This window comes from Camelus dromedarius, chromosome 15 (assembly GCF_036321535.1).
Source record: "Camelus dromedarius isolate mCamDro1 chromosome 15, mCamDro1.pat, whole genome shotgun sequence".
Classification (NCBI taxonomy): Eukaryota; Metazoa; Chordata; class Mammalia; order Artiodactyla; family Camelidae; genus Camelus; species Camelus dromedarius.
In genome coordinates, this window is record NC_087450.1 from 62,990,414 (window position 1) to 63,009,366 (window position 18,953).

Below are 18,953 nucleotides of genomic sequence, written 5' to 3' on the forward strand. Positions count from 1 at the left end.
CCGGTCCGTCCCACTGTCCTCTCCGCGTCACCCCATGCCTGGTGTCCCCTACGGTCCTGCCTTCCTGCCCACTGTCCCTCGCGCTCTCCAGGAAGCTGGGGCTATGAACCCCTCCAGGGTATTCCTAATTTCCATCCTTTTCCACATCAGAATGGACTGCTGCGCTGGTCACCCAGAGGCAGAGCAGGCCCTGCTCGGTCAGACGCTAATCCACCTTCTGGTGATGTTCAGATTCCTCCTACAAATAGGCTGGTTCCGGCGAGACCCAGCGCAGGTGTGCAGAGCGCCCTCACGGTGGGGGTCTCTACGGGCGCCGTTTTCCCGTGACTCCATCCCAGCTCCCCAGAGGGGCCAGGCCGGGGTCCCCAGCATCATGCGGCCAGCGAGCAGCAAAGGCGCAGCCCAGACCAGGCGGCGTCGCTTCTGCTTCTGTTTTCACCCCGCAGGACCACAGCAGTGTGCAGAACCCCGCGCCGGCGCTACGCCGGGGCAGCCTGCGGGCTCGGGGCTTTCAGGAGGGAACCCCCCTCTCAGCTTGCTCTGTGTGGTGGGGAGGCTGTGTGAGCCTTTGTTTTCCCTCCTTCGGGGGAAGCAGTTTACGGGTGGATCGGGGAGGCAAGCAGGTGTCTGATTGTTGCACAAGTGAGACGCGTCCCTTTCCTGTGTGACGCTGAGGGCCATGCAGGGCCCCTGGGAGGCTCAGAGTCACAGCAAAACCCGCTTCCTGTTTGGGGCAAACGGATGAAAGATGATCCTGAGATTCTGAATCGGAAGAATTAACGCAAGTCACATGGACACCAGGTTTGGCAGGAGGAGGAGGGTCCCCTAAACCGTGGCTCTGGGTCTTTCTCCCTCTGACCCCCCCTCCTCCGAGCCCTGGGGGGACAAGACGCGTCTCCCAAGACAGTTAAGAGGAAGTCATGAAACGGGTGCCTCTCACCTGACTCTGGTTTCTTCTCTGACTCAACTCTTAGAATTTTTCCCAACGTCACATGTTCTGTCTCATTTCAAACCGTGACTTGTAGATTCATCTCGCGGTTGGTTCTTGGCAGGTGCTGGGGGTGCTGGCTCTCAAAACTCCAGTTTTGTGCGGAGGTAACGAAGCCTGGCTACCCAGAGGCTGCTTCTCTAATCAGCCCTTGAACGTAAAAAGCAAAGTGCGTGAATTGAGAGGAGAACGTAAGTTAATTTTTAAAGCTTCATGAGGGCAGGACTGAGAACAGGGTTGCCGCCGAGTCTCAACAGCTGGCCCCAGGGTGCATGTGTGCGTCTGGGGGATTTCTGGTGCGTTCACCGGCTTTGCCTTCCTTCCTCCTGCTGCTCTTTGGGAAAACGTGTATCTTTACACCAAGGAATCTGACTCACAAGAATTATCCAGGAGTGAGACAGGATGTGTTCGTACAGCGAGTGATGCTCTCTGACTGAGAGACACAAATGTGATTTGCGGGTGTTCAGGGAGCTACGTTAGGTTTCGCACGTGCTGACTCGGGGTGCGGCCAGCAAGGGCGCTGTTCCTGCTACTGACATGTGTTGATAACGTGCGTATCCAAACCTGTTTCACCAGCAAAAGCTTTTTCTGAGGAGGCAGCGCAAAACCCATAAGGGAAACACTGAGGCACCTGACGTGGCTCCAAGTCAGCTGGTGTCTTTACGAATCACGGTGCTTCCTTTCCTCATTAATAACCCTTAGAAATTCCTCTTACTCTGGCTTGTTTAATCATAGAACAAAGAGTGCATTCCAAGACGACAGTTAAGCAAAGCCAGCCTGAGGTAGGGGTCCATTTGAGGGTCCACTTATTACTTGCACATTTTGCAGGAGACACAGCAGTGACCAGGCGTATTTGCATGTACCAGATACTCCTTTAGTGTTAAACAGAATGCGCCTCGGATGAAATACAGAGGTTTCGTATAATTTTTAATGAGTTTTCCTAAGTTTTTCTGAGATTGGCCACAGCCCTGATTCCCGGGTCACTTCCACCAGCTCCCCCAGATGCCCCCGAGGCTGTGGGCTGGACGGTTGGTCACAGACACTGTCCATGGGCCGTGGCTGCACCAGCTCGCTCAGTCCTGTTTCTTCAGGCTTTCGGTCAATGCGTAGCTTCCCCCACCCTCTCTCTCAGCCTGCTGAGATGCGTCTGAGAAATCACAGTTAACAGGTTTCGTTTCTGAGTGTTTTCCAGGGCATTCCTGTTGCTTCACTGGGTACCCTGACAGATTATCTCTCAGGTGGAAAACTCAAAACCGCTCTCAGCCCAGACATGTACTCCTGAACGGAAAGCCAGCGCCGCCCCTCCCTGCGCCACTCTCAAGAACCTCGGCTTTGTCCTGCGCTGCCTGGACATCTCTGCGGGCATCGTTTAAGAGCAATGGCTGTGACCATCTGCTTAAGAGCCCGCGACACGTAAAGTTCACAAGCTCTGAGAAAGCCGAGTCGTATGCTGAGCACGACTATTGTGCATCTGGTTGCGCTGCCCATAAACAAAGCCAATAAAAAGTAATTCTCAAACTTTAGACGTAATGAAAAATTAACATCTTAAAGGTGCATTTACCGTATATACTGGTTTCTTTGAACGTGCGTGAAGGAAGTGCACAGCTCACGGCAAGGATGTCCAAGGGCCCCCGTCTTCCTGCACGTTCCGTTTCCTTCACGTCCACACGGTCAGCGCGCCCGCAGGTGGTCCGGGGGTCCGGCCGTGCGACGAGCAGGGCTTGGCGGGCAGGCTGCTGCCGTCAGCGCTGGTGCAGCCGCACCTCGAGTGCTAGCCACGTTTCCCTCTTCTTTTCTGTCCTTGTCTTTAATTGTCTTTGCAGAGGCCCGCCAGGGGAGCTGCCACAACCCTCGCGGCACGCAGGACGTGGGGAAGGACGACGACAACGACGAGTACGACAACTATGACGAGCTGGTGGCCAAGTCCCTTCTGAACCTGGGCAAGATCGCCGAGGATGCCGCATTCCGCGCCCGGACCGAGTCTGAGATGAACAGCAGCACCTCCCACAGCCTGGAGGACGAGGGCGACAAGCCCGAGGGCCTTGGCCGGAAGGCCGAGCTCAGCCTGGACCTGGACAGCGACGTGGTCCGCGAGACCGTGGACTCCCTGAAACTGCTGGCCCAGGGCCACGGTGTGGTGCTGGCGGACAGCGCCGCCGACCGGGCCTACGCCGACCCGCTGGCGCCGCCGGACGCGCGCAGCCTCAACTACGTGATGCTCGGCAAGCCGGCGGGCGGCGGGCTGGCCGAGAAGCTGGCGGAGGAGAGGGATGAGGAGGCGTGTCTGAGCAGCCTGGAGTGCCTGCGGAACCAGTGCTTCGACCTGGCCCGCAAGCTGAGCGAGACTGCTCCGCAGGACCGGCCCGCACCTCCCAACCCCGGCCTCCGCCCGCTCGGCCGGCAGGAGGATGACTTCCCGGGCCGGACGCCCGACCGCAGCTACTCCGACATGGTGAACCTGATGCGGCTGGAGGAGCAGCTGAGCCCGCGCTCCAGAACTTTCTCCAGCTGTGCCAGGGAGGACGGGTACCGCGGCGGGGACGACGACGCGGCCTCTGTGAACTCGGACCGGTCCGAGGAGGTGTTCGACATGACCAAGGGGAACCTGACCCTCCTGGAGAAGGCCATCGCTCTGGAGACGGAGCGGGCCAAGGCCATGAGGGAGAAGATGGCGCTGGAGGCTGGAAGGCGGGACAGCATGCGGTCCTACGAGGACCAGTCGCCACGACCGCTCCCCGGGGAGGAGAGGAAGCCGAAGGCCGGCGACAGCCACGTCAAAAAGCCATACTATGGTAAAGGTAATATTTCTACCTCACGTAAGTTGCCTCACGAGACCGTGAGCTAGCGAGGCAGGTGAGCGCAGGCTCGAGAGAGGCCACCCGCCCCACACTGCACCGTCACTCATGCATGCGTCTCAGCGTTGACTCCAGGTCTCTCTTTTGTGGTTATGCTTCTGACGCACAAGTCAAACGTCCGTCTGAGAAATGCAGAAAGCAGCCCGAAGTCCCATAGTCAGAGTGGGTGGACGGGGGGCTGGGCCCGTGGGAAAGGCTTGTCGGGAAAGGAGGGCCCAGGCAGAGGCACGGCGCGTGATGCGCGTTGTCAGGACCAGCCTGCGTCCTCGCAGAGGAGCCCCAGCCTGGGACCTGTGGCCGGGGCTCACGTGACAACCAGTCCCCTGGGGTGAAGCACAGATTCCACCCACTGCGTTGAGGCGGTGGCACCATGGTTCACAAAGCTACCATCACGTGTCAGTCACTGGTGAAAGCTCCCCACAGGAAATGTCCCCAACAGAAACCGACCGGCGACGGAAGACGAGGCCGGTGACCGTGCGTCAGTGCCGAGGCAGGAAGCCGCGCGGCCCCTGCGGCGCCCGCGAGGCGGCCCGGGCTGAGCACAGAGGCCGTTTCCTTAGTTCACGCCCCCGATCCGTCCGTGGTGGAAACAGTCACGGTGCTTGCTTTATGGTCAGACCCTCAGAGCCGCCCACTATGGTAGTTGCTCCCCGGTCTTCCCCGGCGGTGTACGCGGCACAGGTCTGCACGGGTCTGTGGGTTTAACCGCATCCGGACACGGCAGGCGTGTGTGTTTCCAACCTGAACGGCTGCTTCGTGTTTCCAGTGTCAGTCATGTGTCCCCGCTCAGCAGGAGGCGGAATGTGATTTAACCTCGGGCGGGACCTTGGCAGTGTGGGTGTTTCAGGTGAAGGGAGAAGCAAGAAGTTGGTGGTTCTTAAATCTTTCCAAATTAGTACCAGAAGGACCTCCTGTTCTGCGCATCGCTCCACGAATACTGTTTCCTGATCATGAGGGTCAGGAATGTGGTTTGAAAATCGACTGCTGCGCAAACGCCCAGCAGTCAGAGCCTCCTTTCCCTGCTGTGACGTAGGCGGGCTCTCCTCTCAGTGTGTGCACACACCTCCAGGGGCAAGTCAGGCCTCGCTCTCACCAAACCCCGATCGGAGATGAGCCTTAGCCAGAGGCCCCTGGGCTCCCGGTGCGGCAGGAGCTCGGTGCTGACCGTCGCTTCCCTAGGCAAGTGCAGGGCAGACCCCGCGAGGTGCAGCGTGCAGGGCAGGGCCGCTTCTCAGTGGCGCTCCAGGCTTGCTGTGGGTGTTTGAAGACCAGGAGCCGCAGCATGTGTGTGTAACTGCCCTGCCACCTCTGAGGGCTCTCTAGCTGGGTATCAGAATCACACGGGAACTAAACACGTTTAGGAGGACATGGTGTCCCTTCTCACGGGACGGCTCGGGTGGACAAGCACGTCAGGCTTCTGTCTGGAAGTCTGCAGAGTGGGGTTCGGGATGGAGTCTCGGCCTTGAGCACAGGCCCACTTTCCGGGGAGGCCTGCGGGCTCGCCGAGGGGGCGACGCTGCGGTGCCACCTTGGATTCTGTCGTTCCTTCGCACCCAGCAGCTCGCTATGGATTTTTACTCATTTTGTTTTGCTGTTGTTATTCTGTTGTACTTTGTTTTTGGCAAGAAGTGGAATTCAAATCGCTTGCTTCCCCTAAATGAACAGGAACAGGATGAAAACGAACAGTAAAACCCCAAACCGAGGTGTGCTTTTCCCCTGGAATGGGGAAGGGCTGGGGCTTTGGACTTCCCGCATGAGCTGGAAGGCACGGCTTCTGCCTCACCCCAGTGCTTCCGGACCCCTCCTCTGGTCAAAGCCCACCTCTGCTTCTCAGAGGTGCGCTCACATCGCTCCCCAGGTTCTTTTCAGACGTCTGTAGTTATATTCAGAACCAAGTCAGTAAAGCCAAGCAAGGACACCAAAGGGCGGCAAAGAGATTAACGCCCTCCTTATTAAAATAAGAAAAAGTGCGTCCTCCCTTACCAGCATGGCCGCGGACAGCTACCCGACCACAAGGCACACCCACCATCTATCCTCAGCTTCCCTGCTATTGTGTTAAAGACAGAGAGAACATTCACTCCAGTTCTCACCTGCACATTCATATCTTCTCGAAGTGATGTAGGTTTACCTGAGTAGCCGTTCCAGAATCTGGAGCAAAAACAAACTTCATCCTGTCTTTCTTCTCCTCAAGCATCTACTCGAAAGGGAGGAAGGGGGAGCAAGCTAAACGAGTTTTTCTAGATGTCACCAGGTTTTCAGTTGAATTGTTGCTTTGTTTGCTTGCTTGCTTCCTTGTTTGATGTTTGCTCAGAAAATTTGCTTTCAAGATGAATCGGGGCTGCAAGAAGTAAGAAGGGGAGGGAAGGAATGATGAAAGCAAATGGCACACCCCCCCCGGGGGGCTCGTGCACCCAGAGGAGAGGGCACCCTCAGTGTCTCCAAACTTGTGGGACCTGCAGCCACACAGTCTTTGCACAGATCTGCACCCAACCTCGGGACACTTTCCAAATCTGGGGAGGGAAGGAATGATGAAAGCAAATGGCACACCCCCCCCGGGGGGCTCGTGCACCCAGAGGAGAGGGCACCCTCAGTGTCTCCAAACTTGTGGGACCTGCAGCCACACAGTCTTTGCACAGATCTGCACCCAACCTCGGGACACTTTCCAAATCTGTGCAATAATATAATTTGGTAGGAAGTTGTCAGTATGCTCTTGAGAAAGTCACTTAATGATTAATAATAGTTATAAGCTATTTTTTTCACCCTTTAAAAGTTCTTTATGTCTGGTTAATGATTTTAAATTATATCTCGTTTATGACCTTAAATGATCAATATTGTCCTTTGAAACTGCTACTGCACACTTCCTAACTTACGGTCACAGTAGGTAAATTGTGCCCACGCGACTGGAATCGCTCAGAAGGCACTGGCACGCCAGCCCCTTGATTGCATGTGCTCCAACCGCCCCAGGAAGAGCCTGAGGAACGGAAGTCGCCACCAGCCACAAGGCTTAGGTTTGCCTCCAGACAGGCTTGCCTGCAAACAGGGCTAGGAAGGAGCTGAGCGCCGCGCCCAGGGCATCTCCCTCAATGCCCGCACGGGCTTGAGAGATTCCAGGACCCGGAAGACACATCTTTCAGAACAAAATGTTGGCGAAAATTGCAAGGAGGGGTTTTTATATAAACGTAAATCCTTCATATATTCCCATGAGTCCTCCGTCTGTTTCAGGTTCACATGAATGACTTGAGATGAAAGCCCCAAAAAGTTCCAAAACTTTTAAACCAATCTTTTTTCTTGATATAAAATGAATCCCTAACCAAAAGGAAACATGTATTTTCTAGCCACCATAATTAGCCTGAGCAGTGAGACAGCAATAAAAAGCACTGAGGCCCTGCAGAAACTCCGACGGCCGCGCCCCTAGACCAGACCCGCCGCGGTCCCTCCCCGTCGACGGGCGGCTTGCGCGCCTGGGTCTGACGCGGGCTGCGAGGTGGTGTCCACACACCTCTCCCGTCTGGTCTGGGCTCTCTGCCTTAGCAATTGTTTCTGGGGTGGTTTCCTGCACATCTTTGAACCTGTGGTCAGTTTGGGGACAGAAGTAATTTTGTTAGCCGTGTCATTGCCTTGCTGGCACCTGGCATTCGAGTTTTGCCCAAATGCCTGCTGCCCCTCCCCGTCGGTGCTCAGGGGCCCATGGGGCTGCTAGAAGCATCTTGCATGCACAGCTGCGAGAGCCTTCCTCTGGTTCCAAGGACAGACGAAGAGACCAAAACCAGTGACCGCACCAGCAGCTTCCGGCACAGTTTTGACTGCCCGTCTCCTCTGTCGGGTGGGGTCTCCACCGTTGGGCCATCTGCTTGCAGTGCCTTCTGAGAGTTCAGCTTGTCTTCAGAAAAGCGCTGAATTGGTGTGCTAAGAAACAGAGCTGCAAGAGAATTCAATTCATTTCAGGAAAATTTTGCAGCTTAGAGTGTGTACAATCAGTACTCTCAGTAAGAAAGAAATTCTGCGCCAGAGTGTTTGAATGGCGTTATGTTTTCTGGTCGAATTTCACGGAGCCGTTGCCGAACGGCCATGGAAACACTTTGTTCTCTGAGAAGGCCACTGTCTCATCACGATTTCCGTTGACTCTTTGAGCAGCAGAGCTCCCCATGTAACACACGGGAAAATAATGAGTCAGAGTTCCGGTAGGGACGGCCTCTTCTTGCTTGAATGCAGAGAGTGTTGGAAATGTGTTATGATTCATGATTACCATTTAAGGTAAAGCATTCACCCCAGATCAGCAAGCCACCTGCGCCGAAGCCTGACGTCACAGTCCGCCCCCAGCACCTGCTTTGTGTCTTTATTTATCGGAGTCTCTTTGGATTGTTGAATAACCACGTTTGTCTTCAGCTGGCAAAACATTCACTGTCTTGACACCTGTTGTCGCTTTTAGATCCCTCGAGAGCAGAAAAGAAAGAGAGCAAGTGCCCCACCCCAGGGTGCGATGGAACCGGCCACGTAACCGGGCTGTATCCGCATCACCGCAGTTTGTCCGGATGCCCGCACAAAGATAGGGTCCCTCCGGAAAGTAAGTCTGTGGGCCCCAGCGCCCCGGGGCCCACACGCCTGCGCCCTGTCCTGTCGTCCTCCGCGCCTCGTCACCTCCATCTCCGGCTCAGGGCAGCCCGCCTCAGGGAGCTCCTCCTTGTGCCGACGGCAGCCTGGTCAGGACCAGTCCCCACCCGCCCCACCCCAGCCCGCGGTGCTTCCTGGGCCTCTCCCCGCAGATCGGCCCTGGACCCCAGCCCCCCGTGGTGCTGGCCCAAGCAGGCCTGACCTCCGGTCCTTATTTCATTGCTCCCTCCTCTGTGACCCACACAAATCACTTCTCCCCTTCCCTCCCCTCAAGTTGCAGACGGAACTTAGACAGTTGCAGAGACATCCATCCAGCGCTAAACTGCTGGGAGCCCCTGGGAGAAGGGGCCTCGGGGCCTCCTTAGCCCAGTTACCCGACCTCCTCTGTCTCCGTGAACCACTTTTTATGTTCGACTGCATTTTCCTCATAGACCTTTTTCATGTCATGGTCGTCCCAACATTTCTACACAACAAAATCCTAAATGAGGAGGTCTAAATTGGGTAGGTTTTGACCTTACCCTTCATTTTAGTTAGGTTTTAAGAATATGCATGACCTTTATGAAAAAGCTACATTTCTCTGAGAACTGAAACAACGCACACTTTCGTCCTCACCTTTCCCTCAGCCCCGTAACACACGCCCACTGTTCCAGTCCAGCTAGAGTTGACAGCTCAGAAAAAAGGTCCATTTTCAGAAATGACGACCTGAGTGCAAGATCGTGATTCTGAGTCTGGGGTCCGTGAAGGGTGCTCCTCGCTCTGCGGGGCGCAGTTTCTAGTGCGGAAAAAGTCAGAGCTCGACAGGAGGTGTGACCACGGCCACCTTCTGAGGGTGGTCCCACCTGGAAGGCCACCCTGATGGGTCCCGTGAACAGAGAGCAGTGCACAGTGGTAGTCGAGGCTTAGAAAGCCGTCTGGCTGAAAGTGTTTGCAGGTGAGACCTCAGTGGAAGTGATCGTGGCTCCAGGTCTTCGAGGGCCTCCCAGAACCCGGAACCCTGTGCTTCTTGCTACGGTCCTGCGGGTGGGAGCTGGCTGGGCTGTGAGCGCCAGGCCCGGGGAGCCCGGCTGAGCCCGTGTGTTACATGAGCAGGAGGCAGCACGCTTCCCCTGCAGCCGCTTCTGTCCCGAGCGCACCCTCTGTGCCGGGCGCCCGGCCCCCACCCGGCAAGCACGGCCTCACCGAGGCCCCGCAGACCCTGCGGGGTGGTACCGGCCCTGTTTTCAGATGAGCAATCTGAAGCCCAGACCCTCAGCCTCCTCTTCCCCCGGGTGCGCAGTGCTTTGTGAACCCGTGGCAGGCGCTCCCTCGCTGAGCAGAGAGCAGAGCTGAGTCCGAAGCCCACACTGTCCCACTCACATGCCCGCCTGTCTCCGCGGAGGCCTGCGTGTGACGTTCCGGGTCAGTGCTAACGGGCTGCGTGAGGCTGGGCAGGTGCACACTCTGCACCTCGTGGTCCTCATCTACAGAGCAAGGCCTCAGGACCAGGCACTAACGTTTAAGAAGGAAGAGCTTTATGCAATTTTCCTTTGAGGCATCAGAGTAGGCTAGCAGCTCCCTCCCACGGCTGAGCGCCCTCCTCATGCTGTGTTTTCTCCAGAAAAGTCTAAACACAGTGAAACCCGGCCTGTGCCCCGACACGCTGCTCCTGGTACCTGGTCACACAGACCCCGGGTCAGGTCGCGCCGGGCCTCACCGTCGCCCATGTAACGTGGGCGTTCAGCTGTGCCCCCAGTCCTGCAGACGCCTTCCAGAGTATCTCTAAAAGTCACTTCTAAAGACTGACTCATGCGATTTTTTATAGCACCATAAAAGTGTGCAAAAAATTAAAGGGCTCCGTAGAAGGCACGTCTCTCCTTTTCTCCTTTTTGTTTTTTTAGCTTGTTTAGGCTGGCTTCCCCCAGTCATTTCTGTCCAAATTTAGCCAAGTAGCCTCCACCCCAGCTTGCAACACATAGTGTCGGAGACACAGAGTATACACCGCTGATGAGACCAGCCCTGGTCCCCCAAGAACCCCCCACCCATCTGAGAAAGGGGGCACGCGCACAAGACAGTGACCGCGTGTGACCGAGGGCCAGTGCGTGCCGGGGCCTTCAGGCAGGACCGCCCCGGAGGGGCCCGCGGGCATCCCTGGGGCAGCGCCTGACCTGGTCCGCGGGAGAGAGCAAGCCCCCACTGCGCTTTCTGAAAGCTGTGCGGATAGTCCGCACAGGAGACCAGGGGAACGGGGTGGGGGCAGGGAGTAGGCAGTGGGATGGAAAATCTGGGACAGACTCGAGGAACCTTCCGAGACAGGCTGACAGGACGTGAGGATGAGACAGGGAGGGAGGCCAGGAAGACGCCAAGGAGTCTCCCTGGGTAGATGGTCAGGATGGTAGACCGACGGCTGAGGGCGGACTGCAGAAGCAGGGCCACATCTAATGGGGGAGTGAGGGCTCCAGTGTCCCTAGTTTAATCCAGGATCTCTGTGTGTATCCCAGCAGGCGGCCGGGCCAGCCTGGAGACCTGAGGAGGGTGGGGCCACCCGGCTCTGTCCTCTGAGCCATGTCGGGGGAAATGGGGCGCAGCTGCCTGGGCGGAGAGGGGACCCAGATGGAGGGTGGGCAGGAGCCCAGACGGGAGGTGTGGACACAGAAGAGGAGGGGCAGGCGAGAGAAGTCTGAGAGGATTTCCAGAAGGTTCTGCAGGTGCAGGGGTGCCTGCGGAAGAGCTCCGGTGGGGGGAGCTGTGCACAGCAGGCCTGACGGCTGCGCGGAGGAGCCAGAGGGCCGTGTGGACGCGGGAAGCAGTGTGCATCCCCGGGACCGGCCCCCGGGGTTAGGCCAGGGTCGGTAGAGAGGGCCGGCCTCACCCCAGGCAAGCTCGGGGGTGTGGGCCACCTCCCGGGAAGATTTGGTATTTGAAGAGTTTAGCGTGAGAGGGAAGGAAAGACGGATATTAACTGGGGGGAAGCTGAATCCCCGGGGGGGCTTACCGAGGTGCTGAGACGGTGGCAGGGCAGCCGGGAGGACTTCAGAGGGTGACTTGACCCTGAAGACATGGGAAGGGGAGGAAGGGACGCCCCGGCAGGAGACCCTGAAACCCAGGCCAGCTGGGTCCCAGCGCAGAGCGAGAGGAGCTGACGGAGCATCGACCCCGTTGGGTGATGGGGCTGTGACAGCTACAGAGACGAGACCAAAGCGGACCTGACCGCAGGGAGGACCAGGGTGTGGACCCCAGTAGTGATGGCATTGTGTGGAAGCAGGAGGGAGACTTCAGGGGAGAGGGAGAGGCTGTTCTAGAGACGAGAAAAATCGCAGAAGCCGTAACTAGCTTGGGCGGAGTGTGTCTTGTGGGCCCTTATCGCTCACCTGGTGCCAGGTAAACCTCGCGGGCAGAGAAGGACCGAGGTTGTCCCCTGGATTTCGTAGACAGCTGTGCCTGGGTTAGTTCTCCTGACCGGCCAGCACTGCTTGCCCCCAGCCCAGCCATCCCCACAATCCAGAGCAGTGGAGAGGTCCCCGAGGACCAGGAGAGAAAGGACAGGCTCACTGCCACCGCGGGGACACTGGAACACGGTCTCCCGACACAGGCGGCGGCTTCCTGGCTCCACAGACCGGGCCCTGCCACCTCCCCCTTGCTGGTTTCACGCGGCAGGCAGCAGTGCGTTGTCTCTCCTCTGCCGTGTGAAGAATGAAAAAGTACTTAATTCCTAAGTGAAAAGTTATTAATTTTATTCGAAAGGAAGACCCACCCGTGACCACCGTGCCTGCACAGCGCTGTGTGTTCCAGGGCGCAGGCATGATTTAAGCGTCTCCAGTCGACGTGCTGTTACGTGGCCAGTCAGTGCACAGTGCTTCCTCCAGGAGACGTGGCGGGGCCTCGCCTTCCCACCCCGGCGGGGTCGGTTCAGCCCCCCCACCCCCAGCTCCCCCCTGCCCAGCTCCCCGCTTTGCATGCCAGTTAGAGTGAGGGTGAGACAGCCTTCCTCCCACCATGTGTGTCCCCCCCATGCCATGACCAGTGTTCGTAGGACTGTCTGTTGTAAAGTAACCAGCCTGTGTTAAGATGATCGCGTGTTTTTGTCCTCGGACCATTGCTGTGTTTTAACGCTGGGCTGTTTTCTCCTCGTCAAGTTCTTGCCATGCATGAGAACGTTCTCAAGTGTCCTACTCCGGGCTGCACAGGGCGAGGGCATGTAAATAGCAACAGGAACTCGCACCGAAGGTAAGCAAAGCTCCTGCGTCTCAGCTTTGGCGCGCAGCCCCCGGCGGCCGTGCTCCCATGCCCTCCGGAGGGGCTGGCCCCTGCACAGCCCCTTCCAGCCCCGAGACAGGCGGCCTCACTGCCGCTCTGGGGGGCAGAGCCGAGCCGTCCCGGGTGCACGGCCACGCCCAGTGCTTACACCCCTCTCAGCAGGTTGGACTTCTTGGCTGTTCGCCCACCTGGTGGTGGTGGAGTGACAGCCCCCAGCAGGGCCCTCCCCGGGGTGGCACCCCGGATGGCCCCCTAGCCGTTTGCAGTGACTTGAAGGAAGGAAGGAAGAGCTCCGTCATCTGGGGGTCGGAGGGCCCGTCCTGGGCGCGTCCGGCAGGACGGACGTTAGCAAACACTACGACTGAACAGTGTCCGACCCCACTCGGCTGGCCCCTTGACCCGCTGCTGAAACACTGGTCATCAGGGTGGCCGCCACCCGAGTGCCAGCAGTTGTGCCAGGTGCTGGCGGGGGATGCCCGAAGGACGTAGATCGCTCTGGGCTGTTGCTAGAAACACACGTGCTTAGAGCCACACTTTTGCCCATTCTCTCTCCTATCTTATTCTTTCACTGAGTTCCTTAGAATACTCAGTTCCTATCAGACACTTTTTTCTCAGAAGCCTGAAGTGATTCCGTTAATTTTTTTTCTACTGCCTATAGTTTCAGCTTCACAAGTTTACGTAAAATTATATCTAAACAGAGGAACCTGTTGTGTCACTTTAATTTTTGCTTGTCTGGTAAATGTGGTGACTTGTGACAAGTGTGCCGTGGAGGAAGCCATGAGCCTGTGCCCTTCAGAGGTTTTCCTGGGCTTCCTCTGAAGGGGCGCTTGCCGGACAGAGGGTCCCACTGAGGCTGCTCACAGGGCTGGCGACGTCCGCTCCTCCACCAAATCTCCTCAGAGTCTGAGGCGTCGTGGGCGTGAATTGAGCACCTGTACCCCGTGTACCCCATGGTTTCCTGAAGAATCAGCTCAAACACAAAAGAGCAAATCTGTCGTCTCTCCCATAAGCACTTAGTCACAGAGGACGCCTGACGGCAGCCTGAGACCGTTCTGCTCCCCCCCCACTCCTCTTCCCAGGGACGCGGACGTGCTGGTCAGCCCACGGGCAGCCACACTGGGGCCAGCAGCTCCGTGCCACCTCCTGGCACCAGAGAGCCCGGTTCTCAGGCTCCTTAGGGACCCCTCCTACCCACACGGTTAATTCCTCCTCTCCAGAAACTACGGGCCTCCCAGAATGGAATCTGTGTCTAAATTTTCAACTGGCTTGTCATCCCTTGAATGACACACCTTTGTCTGTGTCATTCAAGGGATGACAGGACGGAAAGGACGGTGTGTCCTTTCCACACGGCGTGGCCCCAGCCCCACTTGCGGGACCAGGAGGCAGGCAGCTCAGTCCTCGGTCCCTGCTCATCCCCCAGGCGTGCCCCGGGCCGGGCTGGGGACTGACGGAGGGCCAGGAGGGGGTGGTGATTGTGCGGGGCAGCCTTGGGGGAGACAGTGACGCCTCTGTCTGTCCTTGCAGCCTCTCTGGATGCCCTATCGCCGCAGCAGAGAAACTGGCGAAGGCTCAGGAGAAACACCAGAGCTGTGACGCGTCCAAGTCCAGCCAGGCCTCAGACCGAGTGCTAAGGTACCGACACGGAGCGCGTCCCCTGACAGGCCCACCCACACCCACTCCCAGGGGCCGGCGCCCGGGGCGCTTAGTGCGGGGCGGTCCGGGAAGGGGCTGGCAGGGAGGCGGGCGGGGGCCGGTGCAGTTAGACGTTCTCCTGCAGGAGCTGGGCGCCCGGGGTGGCCCTGGCGGGCAGGGGTTCTGTGAGGGCAGGGGCCCCCCACCTCCGGGCTCTCCCCGCCCCATGGAAATTTTCGTGAGAGAGAAGCAGAGGGAGTTGCTTCTGGTTTCCTTTCTGGCCCTGAAGTTTCCTGGTTTTGTAAATGCAGCTGAAAAGGGAGCTTTAAGAATTAATGAGATGCCATTCAAACAAACATACAAACAAATCTAATTACCTCCCCCCAAAAAACAAAAAAGCAAAACAATTTTAAAAAGAATTGAGATGCCCAATGTGATTTTCTTTTTGTTTTAATTTCACTAAGTGAAATCTCTTTATCTCATAAATTTTGCACTTGGATTTTTTTAATTCACTTTTCTTAAAGTGCAGACTTCATGTTTAATTCCAAAGTGATTTTATCTTAAAGTGGAGGAGAGGGCGTAACCCCAGCCTGCAGGACGGCGTCACTGCCCCGAGTGGCCGGGGTGATCCCACCTCCACCGGCCTGCTTGGGGCGCCTCTGTCCCCACGTGCCCCTGGGAGGCTGGCGGGGGTGTTACCACTCCTGCTTGAAGAGCAGGGGTTAGATGACTTGCCCGAGACCCTCAGTCACGGAGTGTGCAGACGAGGTCAGCTGCAAAGGCCACCTGGCTCGACCCACTACCCAAGGCCAGGAAAGGATGGCCACTGGGAGGGGAGGCGGCGGGAGAAAGCCACACTCTACAACCCACTCACGTCAGCCTCCGTTCTGCACGCGCCCTTCAAACCCTCATCCATGTGGGAACTGTGGTGAGCTCTGCGGAGTCTGCGTTTCCAGGCAGTGTCGTCCCCGATGTGGGCTTCCAGGTCTGTCTAAGGACCATCACTGCCGTCTTAGGAGCTGTGGTGTCCTGCGTGGGGAGGACCACCAGTCCCAGGGCTGGGTCCCAGCCCTGAGGCATCGGGTCAATCCCAACTTTTCTGTTAAAGGGAGAGCATTAAGTACACACACACACACACACGCACACACACGCGCACACGCACACACACACAAACACAAGCACACACACAAACACAAGCACACGCACACACACACAAACACAAGCACACACACACGCGCGCACACACACTTTCCTCCAGGCACGTTATTTCTTTGGGATGAATCACGTGGAAGGAATCACTGGGCAAATGGCTGAAAGCCGCTCTGGTTTTGTCGTTATTTCCCGTCTTTCGGGAAGGACGTCACCACCGTCATTACACTTTCATTCCCCTCTCAATAGAAAAGTTACAATCTTTCTAGAAAGTGAGAAATACCTAACTAGACAAAAATAAGAAAATAAACAGCTTCCGTGATCCCACCGCTTAGAGAGAAGCCCGCAGTACGCGCTGGCGTGCATTCTTCTGGCGATTCCTGCGTGTGGGCGTTACCAGCCCAGCACGCCCCAGCGTGCCTGAGGCTCACCCACCTTGCAGGAGAGCTGGCATCAGTAACGGTGGGGCCCCACGGGCCCCCCTCAGCCTGCTCCTGGTTCTGGGGCGCGGGACGGCTTCCCCCTGAAGCCCCGGGCTCTGTGCATCTGAGAAGGAGCAGTTACTGACCAAGGGGACTTGTGAGAAAGGGGAGGGAGACTGAGGCTGAGGGCTCCCGGTAACTCCCCTCACCTACTTGGGCCAGACCCCTGGGAGCTGCGAAGAGCTGAGTCCCCACATCCTTCTTAAAGGCCGCGGGGTCCCCGCTCCCTTCCTGGGGTCAGTACCGAGCCTGCTCCCACTGAGAAGCTCCGTCGGCTGCTTGAGATGGACAAGCCTCGTCCGAAACCGCGAGCCTCGCTTGTTCAGACGGAAGCTCCCGCCTGGTCCAGACTCTCGCTACTTCTGTGGCTCCACAGCCTGGGGCCCCCTCTTCGCTTGATGCAACGGGGAACCTGTCAAGTGACAGAACAGGAGCCCGGAACCCACAGCTGCATCTGCAAACAGCTCTCTGCACGTGCCTTGGGCTGGGACGACCGGCAGGAAAGGAGGACCCTCCCCACCTGAAGGGACGGCACCGGGGCCAGCCCAAGCCTGCAGCCCTGAGCGCTCGCCCCAGGCACGGTCCCCGCCATGTCTCCACGCAGGGAAAACTCGTTCCAGGGGTGAGACGGAAAAGCAGGAAGGAAGGGAAGAAAACAGTCATTTAAACCTACGTTTATTCAGTGAAGATTTGACGCCTTTGAGTAGATTGTGTAACAGGAACCTAAGACTAAGGTGAGGGCAGCAGTCCTGTCCTGTGTCCTGTCTCCTCTGCGGCCCTGGCTCACGGGCCTTCGTCACCACCTCCGCTTTGCCCGCAGGCGTTCCTTCCCCGCTGTCCCTGCGCCAGCGCTGCCCCCTCCGCCCCAAGCCACTCCCAGTCTTCTGGAGGTTTAGGGACTCCGACTTTCAGGGCCAAACCCTCTGGCCTTGCCTGCTGAGCCAACGGACAGACTCCCAGCTGCTCCCAGACCCCCAGGCCCCTGCACCCCGAAGATGCGCTCAGCTTTCTCGCTGCCTGTTGTCCAGCTTTCCTGGCCTGTTTCCTAGCCCACCTGGACCTTCACCTTGACCACCCACACCTCCAGGAAAGCTGAGCCGAGTCTCATAGCCGGAGGTCCTCCCTCCCAAGGGTTCTCAGAGCAGCACCCCTTCCTGTGGTCTCTGAAGGCGAGACCCAGGGCTCCATCCGTGTCTGGCCCCGGACTGCCTGCAAAGGGCCTCCGTCATAGACATTTAACTGATCCTTATGCAGTTTGGTTGATTGGAGAAGTAAATAGGCTAAGTTGATGGAACCAGAGTGAATGTGCTGTTGACTGAGTAACAGAGTCAACATAAAAGGGCGTTTGGGTGCAAACACTGAGGGAGCCTCCGCACCCGCTCCTGTAAGTCGAAAATCATTTCCCAAAAGAAAGTTTGAAATTCCCCTCTGAGGTACACGGATAGATGGACACACACACAGAAAACAAGACAATGTTAGTGAGTGTCTGACTGAGGGTTCTTCCATTTTAATATTCTATCTCAAGTCTAGAAAAATGAATGGCTGCCCGGTAAAGATGTTGGAAGTGCGTGTTAGTATTTGTCAAAACACACCACTGCGTGCTCCATTCTGCTGTCCGGCTGGATAAACAAGTGTCCGCCTGGCCTCCTCTCTCTGCGCCCTAGAGAGCCCGTCTCATTTCCTCGCGTGCTGGGAGGGCGGTTCTCACGCGCCCTTCCCGGGGCCAGTTCTTGCTCTGAACCGCCGCAGAGGAGATGCCCGGGGTGAGGCTCTTTCCTGCGTTCACCTGCCCGAGCTCTGAAGAGAGAAAGGGAAAAGCCGGGAGCGCTAAGTGCTTCGTCCTGTGCTCTTTGCATCTCCCAGGCTGGCGCCCTGGCCGCCCCCTCGGGGCTGCGTAGCTGCAGCGTGGGTGGCCTTTCCTCCGGAAAAGGCAGCTTTTAGTGAGAGGCTCCGGCTCCGCCCGCGGCCAAGGAGCGGATGCTTGCTTGTTAACCTGTGACACTGTCCTGTCTTGTTGCTTCCAGGCCCATGTGCTTTGTAAAGCAGCTCGAGATCCCTCACTACGGCTACAGAAATAACGTCCCCACGACCACACCTCGCTCCAACTTGGCCAAAGAGCTGGAGAAATATTCCAAGACCTCGTTCGAATACAACACTTACGACAGCCACACTTACGGCAAGCGGGCCATAGCTCCCAAGGTGCAAACCAGGGATATATCCCCCAAAGGATGTGATGGTAGGAGGTGCACACTCTTCTACGTGAGCGTCACGCTTGCCGTTGATAATGTTGTTATTGTGTATCCATTTCCTGCAAACTGATCCAGCATGTGGTCGCTTGCCGGGCACCGAGGAGGCACGCGCCCGGGCCAGGCCGGTTGCCCGCGGCCCCGGTTCTCACCGGTGTGGGCGCACAGGGCTCACGGAGGGAGGCGCACCCTTCCCTCAGCGCTCCCCGAGCAGCACCTCCGGCTGCTCGCGGGACGTGGAGACAGAGAGCCCTGGGCTCGTCTGCTTCCCGCTGTCCCTAAGACAGCGCTCTCGTCTTCACCGGCTTCCTTTATGAGCCGCCCCAGCACAGACCAAGCCGGGGCCGGTGGTAGCTGCCCGGAGTGCTCAGGTCTTCTGAGCAGCTCTGTGTCCCCCTCCCCATGTTCTCAAGCCGGGACGCTCATTACATTCATCTGGGGAGGTTTGAGAAATGCCAGCGCCCAGGGCTGCACCCCAGACCAGTGAAGTCAGACTCCCTGGAGCTCTTCGCTGTGTGTGGCATTTTTAAAAGGCCACCGCTGATTCTCTGGGCAGCCACCTCTGCTGGGACCGCCGGCCTCCTCCCGGCAGGGCGGCCCGGGTGCGGAGCCCCGGGTGCCACTGTCCTGGCGTAGCTCGGTCCTTGGCCGTGCTCACAGCTGCGCTGTGGCCACCAACAAAACAGACCCCGGGGAGCAGACACAGGCCCCGTGCTTCGTGGGAAAGGTAGTTCACTTTCACTCACGCGTGCCTGAA

The 18,953-nt window shown here is 57.7% G+C and overlaps 1 protein-coding gene across 16 annotated transcripts in view; it reads left to right on the forward strand.

The window, feature by feature from the left end:
- The window catches only part of MYT1L (myelin transcription factor 1 like), a 373,300-nt gene that overhangs the window by 277,837 nt on the left and 76,510 nt on the right, over positions 1 to 18,953 (forward strand). For 12 of the 16 annotated variants that reach the window (XM_064494756.1, XM_064494755.1, XM_064494758.1 and 9 more), the window contains exons 10-14: positions 2,812 to 3,786; positions 8,273 to 8,407; positions 12,567 to 12,657; positions 14,212 to 14,319; positions 17,975 to 18,186. In XM_064494756.1, coding sequence (XP_064350826.1) covers positions 2,812 to 3,786; positions 8,273 to 8,407; positions 12,567 to 12,657; positions 14,212 to 14,319; positions 17,975 to 18,186 — 1,521 coding nt within the window. The remainder of the gene's footprint in view (positions 1 to 2,811; positions 3,787 to 8,272; positions 8,408 to 12,566; positions 12,658 to 14,211; positions 14,320 to 17,974; positions 18,187 to 18,953) is intronic. The other 4 variants (XM_064494769.1, XM_064494761.1, XM_064494768.1 and 1 more) reach the window with 1 other exon arrangement.